The 13,757-nt window shown below is 36.5% G+C and overlaps 1 protein-coding gene across 1 annotated transcript in view; it reads right to left on the bottom strand.

The window, feature by feature from the left end:
• The window catches only part of CRLF1 (cytokine receptor like factor 1), a 110,197-nt gene that overhangs the window by 19,289 nt on the left and 77,151 nt on the right, over positions 1–13,757 (bottom strand). Inside the window, exons 8-10 of the mRNA XM_075854691.1 lie at positions 12,015–12,172; positions 11,619–11,787; positions 4,590–4,772 (exon numbers count right to left, since the gene is read on the bottom strand). Of these exons, the coding sequence (XP_075710806.1) occupies positions 4,590–4,772; positions 11,619–11,787; positions 12,015–12,172 (510 nt within the window). The remainder of the gene's footprint in view (positions 1–4,589; positions 4,773–11,618; positions 11,788–12,014; positions 12,173–13,757) is intronic.

Raw genomic sequence — 13,757 nt, 5'->3', positions numbered from 1 at the left:
AGGGAGACACCTGGTGGCAGTAACTTCACACTGAATTTGTATGGATAAAACAACTGCATTTTAACAGTAAGTAAATTACAAAGTTGATCTATATCAAATTTACTATCAGATTAGCATAAATTGTTTGAAAATTTACTGTCCATTTAAATTTATATGCTCAATCTTCCACTAATAAATTGTTCCATACCGTACTCCCTGTTAGGTTTGTACCACAATATGTTTATTTCCTTGTCATTCTCTGCAGTTACTATGTTCATTATAGATTGTGAATCTTCTTTTAAAAAATATTGAAACAAAAACTTTTTGTTCTTTTGATGTTTGATGATGACAGCGTATCACATTTATACATAAACGAATAAATGTGGAAGTTATTTTGTAAGGACTTTTTTATCTGGCTGTTTCTTCAGTTCTAACTGACTATAATGGTTTGAATTTGTGTTCTTATTGTTCTGCCCAATTTATTGAACATAGTATAATTTTAAAGAACCACAATGTCTTCATGTTCAGTACATTCTGCTATTTTCCCCAATTACTGGCTAGATCCTGTTCTATTTTTGACATGGCCAGCAAACATATCATAGAGGATATTTATGCTTATATCCAACTGAGATAAAATTCTACTACATGCAATTTACTACCATTCCTTAATAATAATGTGGATAATAATGTAGGAGTTTGATTCCATTGATTCCATGAGATATCAGAGAATGCTCCCCGGAGCCATCCAAAGCCCCATACCATGGAGATTAACTTGTCACCTCAACACAAATAAGCAAGGTGGTAACTGTAGCTTGCAAGGCTATGTAGTTACTTTGTAACCCGTGTTTAATCCTCAATTTAATTCCACTGGGCCCTTCAGCTATTCCAAGGATCACATTCTTCAACTTCAGATACTAATCATAAAAAATAAAATTCTAAAAAAGTATCAATACAATCTTTCTAACAGCACAAGTAAACTGCACAAAATGTAAAAGAAATGGAATGAATATACTGTATCCTGTTTAGCTTTTTGCAGTTTGGTGCCACCTCACACAATGAGGGAATATGGTGACTTGAAACCAAACCAGAGAGATCCCCACAGTGCCGGCAGAATAACTGAACTAATATTCTGGTATGACTCTGAGGGCCTCCTCTATGAGCCAAAATGAAGAGCTCTCTGAATGGCTGCCATGTAATACTTCATTTATCAGCCTAACCATATAAAGTTTTAATAGGTTTTGTGCTTCAAAAAAAACAATTTTAATTCACATAAAATGTTGTTTGGTATATGTGAAAATGGTAGATGATAATGCTATTTTCAACATGTTCAATCTTTGTTATTCTTCCTGGAGATTGTCTTGTCTTCTTCTACCCTATTGTATAAACATGCACACTCTGCTGATCTGAGCTTGCATGTTTATGGGGAATCAGGAGAGATAACTTTTGGCTGCATGCTTGCGTCTAATTTGTATGGTCAGATTCAGCTCCCAAAAGGGAATACATTTGCATACTGTAGCTTAAGAATTGAAAGACATTGATTGAACTAAAAAAAAAATTGACTTATTAAAAGTAATTTGTTTTGATGGCTAAATGCCCATGGTACCTGAAACTAGTTATAGGTAAGGTAGATACTTTTAAATATACAATAAAGAACTGATGTTCAGCAAAAAAAAAATATTTTGTACCATGTAAGTCAGTAAAATCTAGATGATGCTATCATGAGGTATTTATCAGGGTATGTTCACAAGGCCTAATTTCAGACGTAATTCGGCCATTTTACGCCTCGAATTACGCCTGAAAAGACGGCTCCATTACGCCTGCAAACATCTGCCCATTGCTTGCAATGGGTTTTCCGATGTTCTGTTCCCACGAGGTATAATTTTACGCGTCGCTGTCAAAAGACGGCGCGTAAAAAGACGCCCGCGTCAAAGAAGTGCAGGACACTTCTTGGGACGTTTTTAGTGCCGTTTTTCATTGACTCCATTGAAAAACAGCTCCAATAACGTCCGTAATGAACGCCACGAAAAACGCACTTGCAAAAACGTCTGAAATTCAGGAGCTGTTTTCGCCTGAAAACAGCTCCATATTTTCAGACGTATTTTGCGTTTGCATGTGAACATACCCTTGTACTTAACTTTTTAGACTTACATGAAATGTATATAAAACCATCTTTTTACTTGAAAAAAAACAATCAGATTTTCTGTCCCCCCACTGGAGATCCTTCTTAAGCCCGGGACCAGCCTATTTTAGGCCTTAATGACCAAGTAGTTTTTGTTTTTTTTCCATCGTCGCATTTAAAGAGCTATAACTTTTCTATTTTTCCATCGATATAGTTGTATGAGGACTTTTTTGTGGGCTTGGTTGTATTTTTTAATGGCACCATTTTCGGGTACATATAATTTTTTGATTAGCTTTTATTAACTTTTTTTCGGGGGAATAGAAAAAATAAATATAAATTTTGCCATTGTTCTATGCGTTTTAAATTTACACCGTTCATCATGCGGCGTAAATAACATGTTTCCTTTATTCTATGGGTCGGTACAATTACGGCGATACCACATATGTAGAGGTTTTTTATGTTTTTCTACTTTTGCACAATAAAAACACTTTTGAACTAAAATTATTTGTTTTTGAATTGCCGCTTTCCAAGATTCGTAACTTTTTTATTTTTCTGTCAATGTAGTGATACGAGGGCTTGTTTTTTGCGGGACGAGACTTTGTTTTCATTGGTACTTCTTCGAGGTTCATGGGACTTATTGATTAACTTTTATTATTATTTTTTTGGGGGGCAATGGAAATAAATAGCAATTCCACCATAGTTGTTTGCGTTTTTATTCTACGGCAATCACCTTGTGGTTTAAATTACATGTTAAGTTCATTGTTTGAGTCATTACTGTTGCGGCGTTACAATATATGTGTACTTTTATTTTTTACACTTTTACTAAATAAAACCACTTTTTAATGGAAAAAACGTTTTTCTTTTTTTTAAACTTTAATCTTTATTAATAATTTTTATTTAACACTGTTTACTTATTTTATTAGTCCCACTAGGGGACTTCACTATGCAATCTTTTGATCCCTGTTATAATGCTTTGGTATACATAGTATACCAGAGAATTACTGCCTGTCAGTGTAAAATTAACAGGCAATCTATTAGGCCATGCCCCTGGCACGGCCTAATGGGCATATAGCCAGGGCATGCCTGGTGGCATTTGTTAGGCACCTGGTTTCCATGACACCCCATCGGAGGCCAGTGATTGCATCTGAGGGCCGCCGATGGGTGACAGAGGGATCTCCCTCCCTCTGTAAACAAGTTAAATGCCGCGGTCGCTATTGACCGCAGCATTTAACGGGTTAAACGGCCGCAAAGTAAACGATCACTACCATTGGAGCAGGAGCCTGGCTGTCATTAGACATCTGAGCTCCCGCTCCAGCCTGCATGGGAGACCCGTTCAGGACTTAGACTAGGCTGCCGCGAAAAGGCGGCGGCCTAGCCTAAGGCCCTTTAGTGACCGCCGTGAAAAGGCATATTGGTGGTCACTAAGAGGTTAACATGATTCACTTACATAATAAATGCACCAGGACCCTCTGACCAAGAGCCTCCTGTTGAGCTTATGTGCAGTGGTGTTGAACAGAAAGACAGGCATGATACTTTGCATGGTACTTTGCTGGCCTCTCCATTAATTTTCCCAAACTGTACTTTGTTGACATCTAGTATGGGTCTAATGTAAAAGTTTCATTTCCCCCTATGTGCAATGTAATTTTACTAGAAGCTAATAGCTTGGTAACAGCCCAAATAAAGTTTCAAAGGTGTATTCAACTTTTTAGACCCTGACGTTTTATACATTCTTACTTCCACCAGCAGGTCTCCTTGCAGTCTATTAAGATGTCTTATGGATGTAGCCATCTTTATCTTGATTCTTAATGCATTAAATACACAGTGGTAAGAAATTTTAACTTGACTTTTTAATAACTTTTTAATGGCTTTTGTTGTGTTATATCACACTGCAGCAAGTTATCATGTTCCAGATAAACTTGGCTACATCTGTATATATAAGTATACTTTGGTCTATTTCAATGATTCCAAAACTTTTTATCATGAGGGGATTTCTTCGTACATGGATGAATCACTCATATTACACTGCCAATATGCACTGCTTTCATACTCTTTCTTATACTGCTGTATACCATAACATTGGGCCAAATTTATAAATAACGTGAATTCCACTTATTTAAGCAAGACAATCAATGACTCAGGCATCTGCACTGTTTTCTCCATCCTATGCCAAGATCAAATCCCCATTACCTGCATTTAAAGTGAAGCCTTCTACCAATGAGCCCCTGATTATGATCCCCGGAACTGCAGGGTCCCACTAAAGCCTGGCTAAGAAATATTGGTAAATTATGTCATACAGATCTTTAATATCAATGCGTATATAATTATTAATCCAATATGAATTACATACTGAATTGTTTATTTGGTTGGTCTACTAATACCTTTATCAAAATGAACAAATTATGTGGGTATCCATAACCAGAAAAATATATTCTTGAACAGATCATTTTTCATGTCTTTTATAAAAAGTAAAGAATAATAAAATGTGCCTTACCTACCTGGTTCCGTGTTTTGTGTGATTTCTGTAGCCACACTCTCCATTGGTCATACAACTTGATGCTAAGGTTTGAGCAGCCATATGCATGTTTCTTGACCCACCCGAAGAACTGTTTCAACTCTCGACGTAAGGTGGAATTCTGCTCCCCACTCTTTGGATCGCATACCCCTGTAATCCTCTCTAAACAAAGCAAAATACAGATTTGTAAACATTTATACCGTAATTCTACAACAAATGCCTATGTAACAAGAACCACATGTTATGTTTTATATATATACACACATATATATATATATATATATATATATATATATATATATATATATATACATATATATATATATAGACAAATCCAATACACAGGTCAGCACTGCTGACCTGTGTATTGGATTTGTCTGTGGATTTGTGACACTGGTCGTGTGTCTGAACAGGGACTTGCACCCCACACTGGAAGAACGGTGCTGCTTTTACTTTACTTGCTTTTATATATATATATATATATATATATATATATATATATATATATATATATACATATATAAATAATAATATATTTTTATATATACAGTGAAGGAAATAAGTATTTGATCCCTTGCTGACTTTGTAAGTTTGCCCACTGTCAAAGTCACGAACAGTCTAGAATTTTTAGGCTAGGTTAATTTTACCAGTGAGAGATAGATTATATTTAAAAAAAAACAGAAAATCACATAGTCAAAATTATATATATTTATTTGCATTTTGCAGAGAGAAATAAGTATTTGATCCCCTACCAACAATTAAGAGTTCAGCCTCCTCCAGACCAGTTACACGCTCCAAATCAACTTGGTGCCTGCATTAAAGACAACTGTCTTAAATGGTCACCTGTATAAAAGACTCCTGTCCACAGACTCAATTAATCAGTCTGACTCTAACCTCTACAACATGGGCAAGACCAAAGAGCTTTCTAAGGATGTCAGGGACAAGATCATAGACCTGCACAAGGCTGGAATGGGCTACTAAACCATAAGTAAGACGCTGGGTGAGAAGGAGACAACTGTTGGTGCAATAGTAAGAAAATGGAAGACATACAAAATGACTGTCAATCGACATCGATCTGGGGCTCCATGCAAAATCTCACCTCGTGGGGTATCCTTGATCCTGAGGAAGGTGAGAGCTCAGCCGAAAACTACATGGGGGGAACTTGTTAATGATCTCAAGGCAGCTGGGACCACAGTCACCAAGAAAACCATTGGTAACACATTACGCCGTAATGGATTAAAATCCTGCAGTGCCCGCAAGGTCCCCCTGCTCAAGAAGGCACATGTACAGGCCCGTCTGAAGTTTGCAAATGAACATCTGGATGATTCTGAGAGTGATTGGGAGAAGGTGCTGTGGTCAGATGAGACTAAAATTGAGCTCTTTGGCATTAACTCAACTCGCCGTGTTTGGAGGAAGAGAAATGCTGCCTATGACCCAAAGAACACTGTCCCCACTGTCAAGCATGGAGGTGGAAACATTATGTTTTGGGGGTGTTTCTCTGCTAAGGGCACAGGACTACTTCACCGCATCAATGGGAGAATGGATGGAGCCATGTACCGTCAAATCCTGAGTGACAACCTCATTCCCTCCACCAGGACATTAAAAATGGCTCGTGGCTGGGTCTTCCAGCACGACAATGACCCGTAACATACAGCCAAGGCAACAAAGGAGTGGCTCAAAAAGAAGCACATTAAGGTCATGGAGTGGCCTAGCCAGTCTCCAGACCTTAATCCCATTGAAAACTTATGGAGGGAGCTGAAGATCCGAGTTGCCAAGCGACAGCCTCGAAATCTTAATGATTTACAGATGATCTGCAAAGAGGAGTGGGCCAAAATTCCATCTAAGATGTGTTCAAACCTCATCATCAACTACAAAAAATGTCTGACTGCTCTGCTTGCCAACAAGGGTTTTGCCACCAAGTATTAAGTCTTGTTTGCCAAAGGGATCAAATACTTATTTCTCTGTGCAAAATGCAAATAAATATATATAATTTTGACAATGTGATTTTCTTTTTTTTTTTTTTATATAATCTATCTCTCACTGGTAAAATTAACCTAGCCTAAAAATTCTAGACTGTTCATGTCTTGGACAGTGGGCAAACTTACAAAATCAGCAAGGGATCAAATACTTATTTCCTCCACTGTATATATATATATATATATATATATATATATATATATATATATATATATATATATATATATATATATATATACACAGTTCAGCCATAACATTAAAACCACCTGCCTAATTTTGTGTAGGCCCCCCTCATGCAATAAAACAGCTCTGAACCGCCGAGGCATTGAGTAAAGGTGTCCTTTGGTCTCTGGCACCAAGACATGAGCAGCAGATACTATAAGTCTTGTAAGTTGCCTTCATGGATCAGATTTATTTTTCCAGCACATCCCACATTCAAAATGAGATCTGGGAAATTTGGTGGCAAAGTCAACACCTTTAAACTCTTTGTCATGCTGCTCATTACTGAACAATTCTTGTAGTGTGGCTTGGCGCATTATCCTGCTGAACGAGTCCGCTGCCATTAGGTAATACTGTTGCCATTAATGGGGTATACTTTTTTGTTGGTCTGCAACAATGTTTAGGTAGGTGGTACATGTCAAACTATCAAACTATCATCCACATGAATGCCAGGACCCAAGGTAACCCAGCAGAAAATTGCCCAAAGCATCATACTTTCTCCGCTGGCTTGTGTTGTTTCCATAGTGCATCCTGGTGCCATTGCTTCCCCAGGTAAGCAACGCACATGCACCCGACCGTCCAGATGATGTAAAAGAAAACATAATTAATCATAACAAGCCACCCTCTTCCATTGCTCCATGCTCCAGTTCTGAGGTCAGGATGGGCACTCTGACCAGTCTGCGTCTACACAATTCCAAATGCAGCAAGCTGTGATGCACTATGTATTCTGGCACCTTTCTATAATACCCAGCATTAACTTTTTCTGCAATTTTCACTACAGTAGCTCTCCTGTGGTTCAGACCAGACGGACTAGCCATTATTCCCTATGCGCATTCATGAGTTTTAGGCCTTCTTTGGACCACTTTTGGTAGGTGAAAACCACTGCATACTGGGAATACGCAAAACAAGACCTGCCGTTTTGGAGATGCTATAACCCAGTTGTCTATCCATTACAATTTGGACCCTGATAGAGTTGTTTAGTTTCTTACGTTTGGCCATTTTTCCTGCTTCCAACGCATCAACTGCAAGAACTGACTGTTCACTGCCTAATATGTCCAGGATTCACTTCACCTGTCAGTGGTTTTAATGTTATGGCTGATCGGTATATACATCTCTCTCTCTCTCTCTATATATATATATATATATATATATATATATATATATATATATATATATATATTTATTTATTTTTTTATATATGCAGTACTGTGCAAAAGTTTTAGGCAGTTGTGTAAAAATGCTGTATTAAGTGTAATGTTTTTTTATCAGTTAACAAAATACAAAGTGAATGAAAAGAAGAAAGCTTTGCCTTCAAACTAGCATCAATTCTTCTAGGTACACTTGCACAAAGTCATGGATTTTGTAGGATCATAGTCAGGTGTATGATTAACCAATTATAGCAAACAGATGATAATGATCACCATTTTCATGTGTAGGTTGAAACACAGTCATCATCTGTTTCAGAAACAGCTGTGTAGGAGGCTTAAAATTGGGTAAGCAAAAGCCAAATTTTGCTACAAAGGTGAGGTTGTGGAAGACAGTTTCATGTCACAGGTCCACCATGGCAAGACTAAGCACAGCAACAAGACACAAGGCAGGTATACTGCATCAGCAAAGTCTCTCCCAGGCAAAGATTTCAAAGCAGACTGGGGTTTCAAGATGTGCCGTCCCAGCTCTTTTGAAGAAGCACACAGAAACAGGCAACATTGAGGACCGTAGATGCAGTGGTTGGCCAAGGAAACACTGCAGCAGATCACAGACACATCATGCCTACTTCCACTCGAAATTGGAAGATGTCCAGCAGTGCCCTCAGCTCGGAACTGGCAGAAACCAGTGGGACCCAGGTAGGCCCATCTACTGTTTGGAGAAGTCTGGCCAGAAGTGGACTTCATGGAAGAATTGCTGCCAAAAAGCCATGCCTTCGACCTGAAAACAAGGCCAAGGGACTCAACTATGCACGAAAACAGAGGAACTGGGGTGAAGAAAAATGGCAGCAGGTGCTTTGGACTAATGAGTCAAAATGTAAAATATTTGCTGTAACAGAAGGCAGTTTGTTCGCTGAAGGGCTGGAGAGCGGTACAATAATGAGTGTCTGCAGGCAACAGTGAAGCATAGTGGAGGTTCCTTGGGTATTTGGTCAGATTAATGGTGTCCCCAATGCCGAGAAATACAGGCAGATACTTACCCATCATGCAATACCATCAAGGAGGCGATTGATTGGCTCCAAACTTATTCTGCAGCTGGACAACAACCCCAAACATACAGCCAATGTCATTAAGAATTATCTTCAGCGTAAAGAAGAACAAGGAGTCCTGGAAGTGATGATATAGCCCCCACAGAGCCCTGATTTTAACATCATCGAGTCTGTTAGGTATTACATGAAAAGACAGAAGGATTTGAGGGAGCCTACATCCACAGAAGTAGTTCTCCAAGATGTTTTTAATAACCTCCCTGCCAAGTTCCTTCAAAAACTGTGTACCTAGAAGAATTGATGCTGTTTTGAAGGCAAAGGGTGGTCACACCAAATATTGATTTGATTTAGATTTAGTACTTTGCTCATTTATAAAAAAAATAGAAAAATAACTATTAGCACTTCTATTTTTGAAAGCATTCTTACTTTGCAGCATTTTTCCACAACTGCCTAAAACTTTTGCACAGTACTGTATATATCTATATATATTTATATATATATATATATATATATATATATATATATATATATATATATAGATATATATCTATCCATATAGATAGATATATCTATATATATATATATATATATATATATATGTATCTATATATATACATAGATATATATTTATAGATATATATATATATATATATATATATATCTATCTAGATATAGATATATATATATATATATATATATATATATATATAGGCAAATATGTTAGTAATCTAAAGGTGAAAAATCCATTTAATAACATTTTATGCTGAGGTCAAGTATCTGAAAAAAGCTTCATAACAAGCAATAATAGGGAAGTCAAAAGGAGGTGATATACAACTCATAAACACAACAATAGCTTTCCTCAGATACTTGAAACCACTGATATTACTACAGCAAGACCTATAACAGACATTTTTATTTTCATCTTGTAAATCCTGCAGCTCACAGGTGATATTAACCTCATCTCTGAAATGATCTGCATGAAACCTATTACATCTGTATACTGGATAAACAGCACAGTCCCGGGATGAATAATGAAATTTTAATGCTCATCTATTTTTACATTAGTGTTCAGAAATAATATTTTTAGAAATAATTTCATCAGCTTAATTTGAAGCCTACTCAATAAAGATACATGTGTATTTCTAAGTAACTTGTCATGGGAGTTAGTAGAGCTGTTTTCTTCAAATCCTGTTTATATCTAGGATTATAAAAACCGGAAAATAATAACATGGAGATCAGTTAATAAATAAGAAACAGAGGCCTGTTGAAATTTGCTGGCACCAGATAAGGTATAAAAAACAAGAGGTATTTCCCCACTGGGAAATAATTTTGAAAACTGGCTTTTTCACAAGAACACCAGGTGTCGGAGCATAGTTAAGACATTCTTGACTAGGATAAAGAGCAGTCTGTAGACTATTAAGTGTTCAGCCAACTCTGCAAAGCCCTATCTGCTCCAAATATCATCAGCTTTTGACAGTACAGATGATAACGTTATGCCATAAGTCAATGTTGTTGTCACTGTGAATGCAGGCAGGCTTTAACCTAACTGCTGAAAAATTTGAAAATTAGACTACAAATAAGTTATACCGATCCTAAGTGTGTAATTTAAGTAAAAAATAAAATGAACTGTAAAAAAATTCCTAGCAATTGGTAATATTCTTCTATTATTAAGTTATGTCTTTTTTTAATATGATTTTTTTCTTCCTCATAGAAGTATTTCAGGCAATCGTTTTGCATGCAATTCCCTAATATAAAAGTTAAATTTCAAATTACTGTAGGTTCAACAAATGTGAACCTAAATATATTTAGATATTGTAAATGTATTCAGTTGCTTGTAGTATTATCACCTAATATTGTATGGCAATGTCTGCATGCAGACATGTAGTTATAGCTATGACTGACTATCCCCTTATGGGAAGTGTGCACCAGCAGTAAATGTCCTGGAATAACAGAGTGTGACCACTATTTGCTGTAACACATTTAACGGATTTCTCCGAAAAGGTATTTAAAATCCAGTATATGGTTTCTTTCACATGGGAGAAATAAACAGGAGCAGTGAATAATACATGATAGAAATTATAAAAAGATAAATAGATAGAAAATATTTATCAATGTTAATTATTTACTGCAGTAGTGCCAGCAACATTATACGTTACTATAAAGAACGCTTTTGTATAAAATTGTATAGACTTTATCTGACATTTGCAGGCTTTTTTGTGTCATTCCTCTGTTCATAGAACCAGAAAAAGCAGTAAAAAATAAAAATAAACAAAATAAAAAAAAATAAATATATATATATATATATATATATATATATATATATATATATATATTGTAATGGAAATCTCCTCTCTCTAGGTATTAAATGTTCAGACTGCTGCATTTCCTTTCTTTTGTGCCCACTCCTGTGTTTAGCTAAGAAACTGACCAAAAAGCAGTATCAAAACTGCATCAAAACAGTGTGTGTGAACCTGGCCTTATAGGGTTAACAACCCATTTTAAAGATGGTTAAATATAACTACCAACCCAACTATAGGAAAAGACCATTCATACAAGAATGTAACATTGAAGATGAAGAATGTTTACAAAATGATTGGTTTACATGTGACTATATAACTAACCACTTCTTGGTGTAGATGCGGCAGTTGGATTGCTCCAATCACTCCAGATTCCTGCTTTTTTAGATCCATAGATTCCGAAAGGGTTACACCGAACCTGAACAAAATAAACAGTTCCTGGTTTCAGCCCTGCTAGACGACAGGATGTCTGGTTACCCACATCATCGACCACCTGTGAAGAATAGAGACATTCTGCTAAGTGAAAAGGAAAGAAAGAAAGAAAGAAAGAAAGAAAGAAAGAAAGAAAGAAAGAAAGAAAGAAAGAAAGAAAGAAAGAAAGAAAGATGACATAATTGCACTAAGCTTTATATAAATATTCATTGAAAGATTTTTTTTTTGAAATATTACAGAGCTATTACCATACAGTAGACAGTAAAGTTGTATGCATGATATTAATACCTTCCATTCCATGCTATCTTCTACTCTATAGCGAATCTGGTATTTGGCCTGAAACAGGAAGTCTTTCAAAGCAGGTGGAGAACTCCAGCGGACACTCAGCTGATCTTCCAAATCCCCTACACGACTCACATGGACATCTGATGGGGGGTCTGTGGTGACTACAAAAATCATCCAGACACTGTTAGAGCATCAAATGACATTGCCAAAGCTTACTCAAATCTGTTACATTAACAAACTCACGTTATTTTGTTACCAATCTGATTATATCATGGGTCTTTTAGCCTATTCATTTTTTGTATGTTTTTTTTAACCCCTTAATACTGAAGGTATTTTAAACCTTAATGACCAAACAAGTTTTTCCATCGTCGCATTCAAAGAGCTATAACTTTTTTATTTTTCCATCGACATAGTTGTATTTTTTAATAGCACCATTTTGGTGTGCATATAATTTATTGATTAACTTTTTAGAGACTTTTTTTGGTAGGGTAGTGTAAAAAAAACCCTGAAATTTCGCCATACTTTTTTGCATCTTAAATTTACGCCGTTTACCATGTTGTATAAATAACATAATAACTTTATTCAGCGGGTCATTACGATTGCAGCGATACCATATTTATATAGGTTTTTTATGTTTTAGTACTTTTACACAGTAAAAACACTTTTTTTCAAAATTATTTGTTTTTTGTGTCGCCATATTTTAGGGGTCATAAATTTTTTATTTTTCCGCCGATGCAGCTGTATGAGGGCTTTTTTTTTTTTTGCGGGACGACTTGTAGTTTTTATTGGTACCATCTTCGAGTACATGCGACTTTTTGATCACTTTTTGTCACATTTTTTTGAAGGTAGGATGAACAGAAAACAGCAATTCTGGCATTGTTTTTTATTTTATTTTTTTACTGCGTTCACCGTGCGGGTTAAATAATGTAATTGTTTTATGGTGGGGGTCGTTACAGAAGTGGCGATACCAAATATGTGTAACTTTTTACTTTTTTCATAGTAAAGTATTTTGTAAGGGGAAAAAGTGGGTTCTTAATTTTTTTTTACTTGGAACATTTATTTATTTTTTCAAACTTTATTAAACTTTTTAAACTTTTTTTTTAGTCCCATTAGAGGACTTTACTGTGCGATCTTTTGATCGCTTTTATAATACACTGCAATACTCCTGTATTGCTTTGTATTATGCCCTGTCAGTGTAAAACTGACAGGCACTTGTTAGGTTATGCCTTTGTTAGACCCCTGGCTGCCATAGAAACCATTGACACCCCGCAATTGCATCGCGGGATGCTAGTGGGGTGAGACAGGAACGCCCCTCCCTCTAAAACCACTCAGATGCGGCGCTTTGTTATTGAGCCCTGCTTCTAAGGGATTACATATGATTGGAGACCACCGCTAGTGGTCTCCGATCGTTGGCCTGAAGCCCAAGGCTGTTCGCAACAGCCCGGGTTTCAGGAGCTACCCGCCCGATGCGGGAAAAGTTCTTCTGAAGTGCCGCCGTGAAAAGGCGGCGCTTCAGAAGAACTACCCCGAACGGCCGCCGTAAAAAGGCTATACGGCGGTCGTTAAGGGGTTAAATATGGTTTTCGTGTACAATAATAACAATAGAGTTTACTATCAAATTATACTGGACATGCAGCCTATAGATGTAGTGCAGGTCCTCAAAATAATAATTCAATTTGAGGGGCCAAGTTATTACAGTCATACAATGGACAGGACAATATTACAAAATAAATCAATACTGCTGAT

The sequence above is a fragment of the Rhinoderma darwinii genome, chromosome 1 (genome assembly GCF_050947455.1).
Source record: "Rhinoderma darwinii isolate aRhiDar2 chromosome 1, aRhiDar2.hap1, whole genome shotgun sequence".
Lineage (NCBI taxonomy): Eukaryota > Metazoa > Chordata > Amphibia > Anura > Rhinodermatidae > Rhinoderma > Rhinoderma darwinii.
Note: the sequence above shows the minus strand (reverse complement) of the source record. Positions and strands in the feature narration are given on the sequence as shown.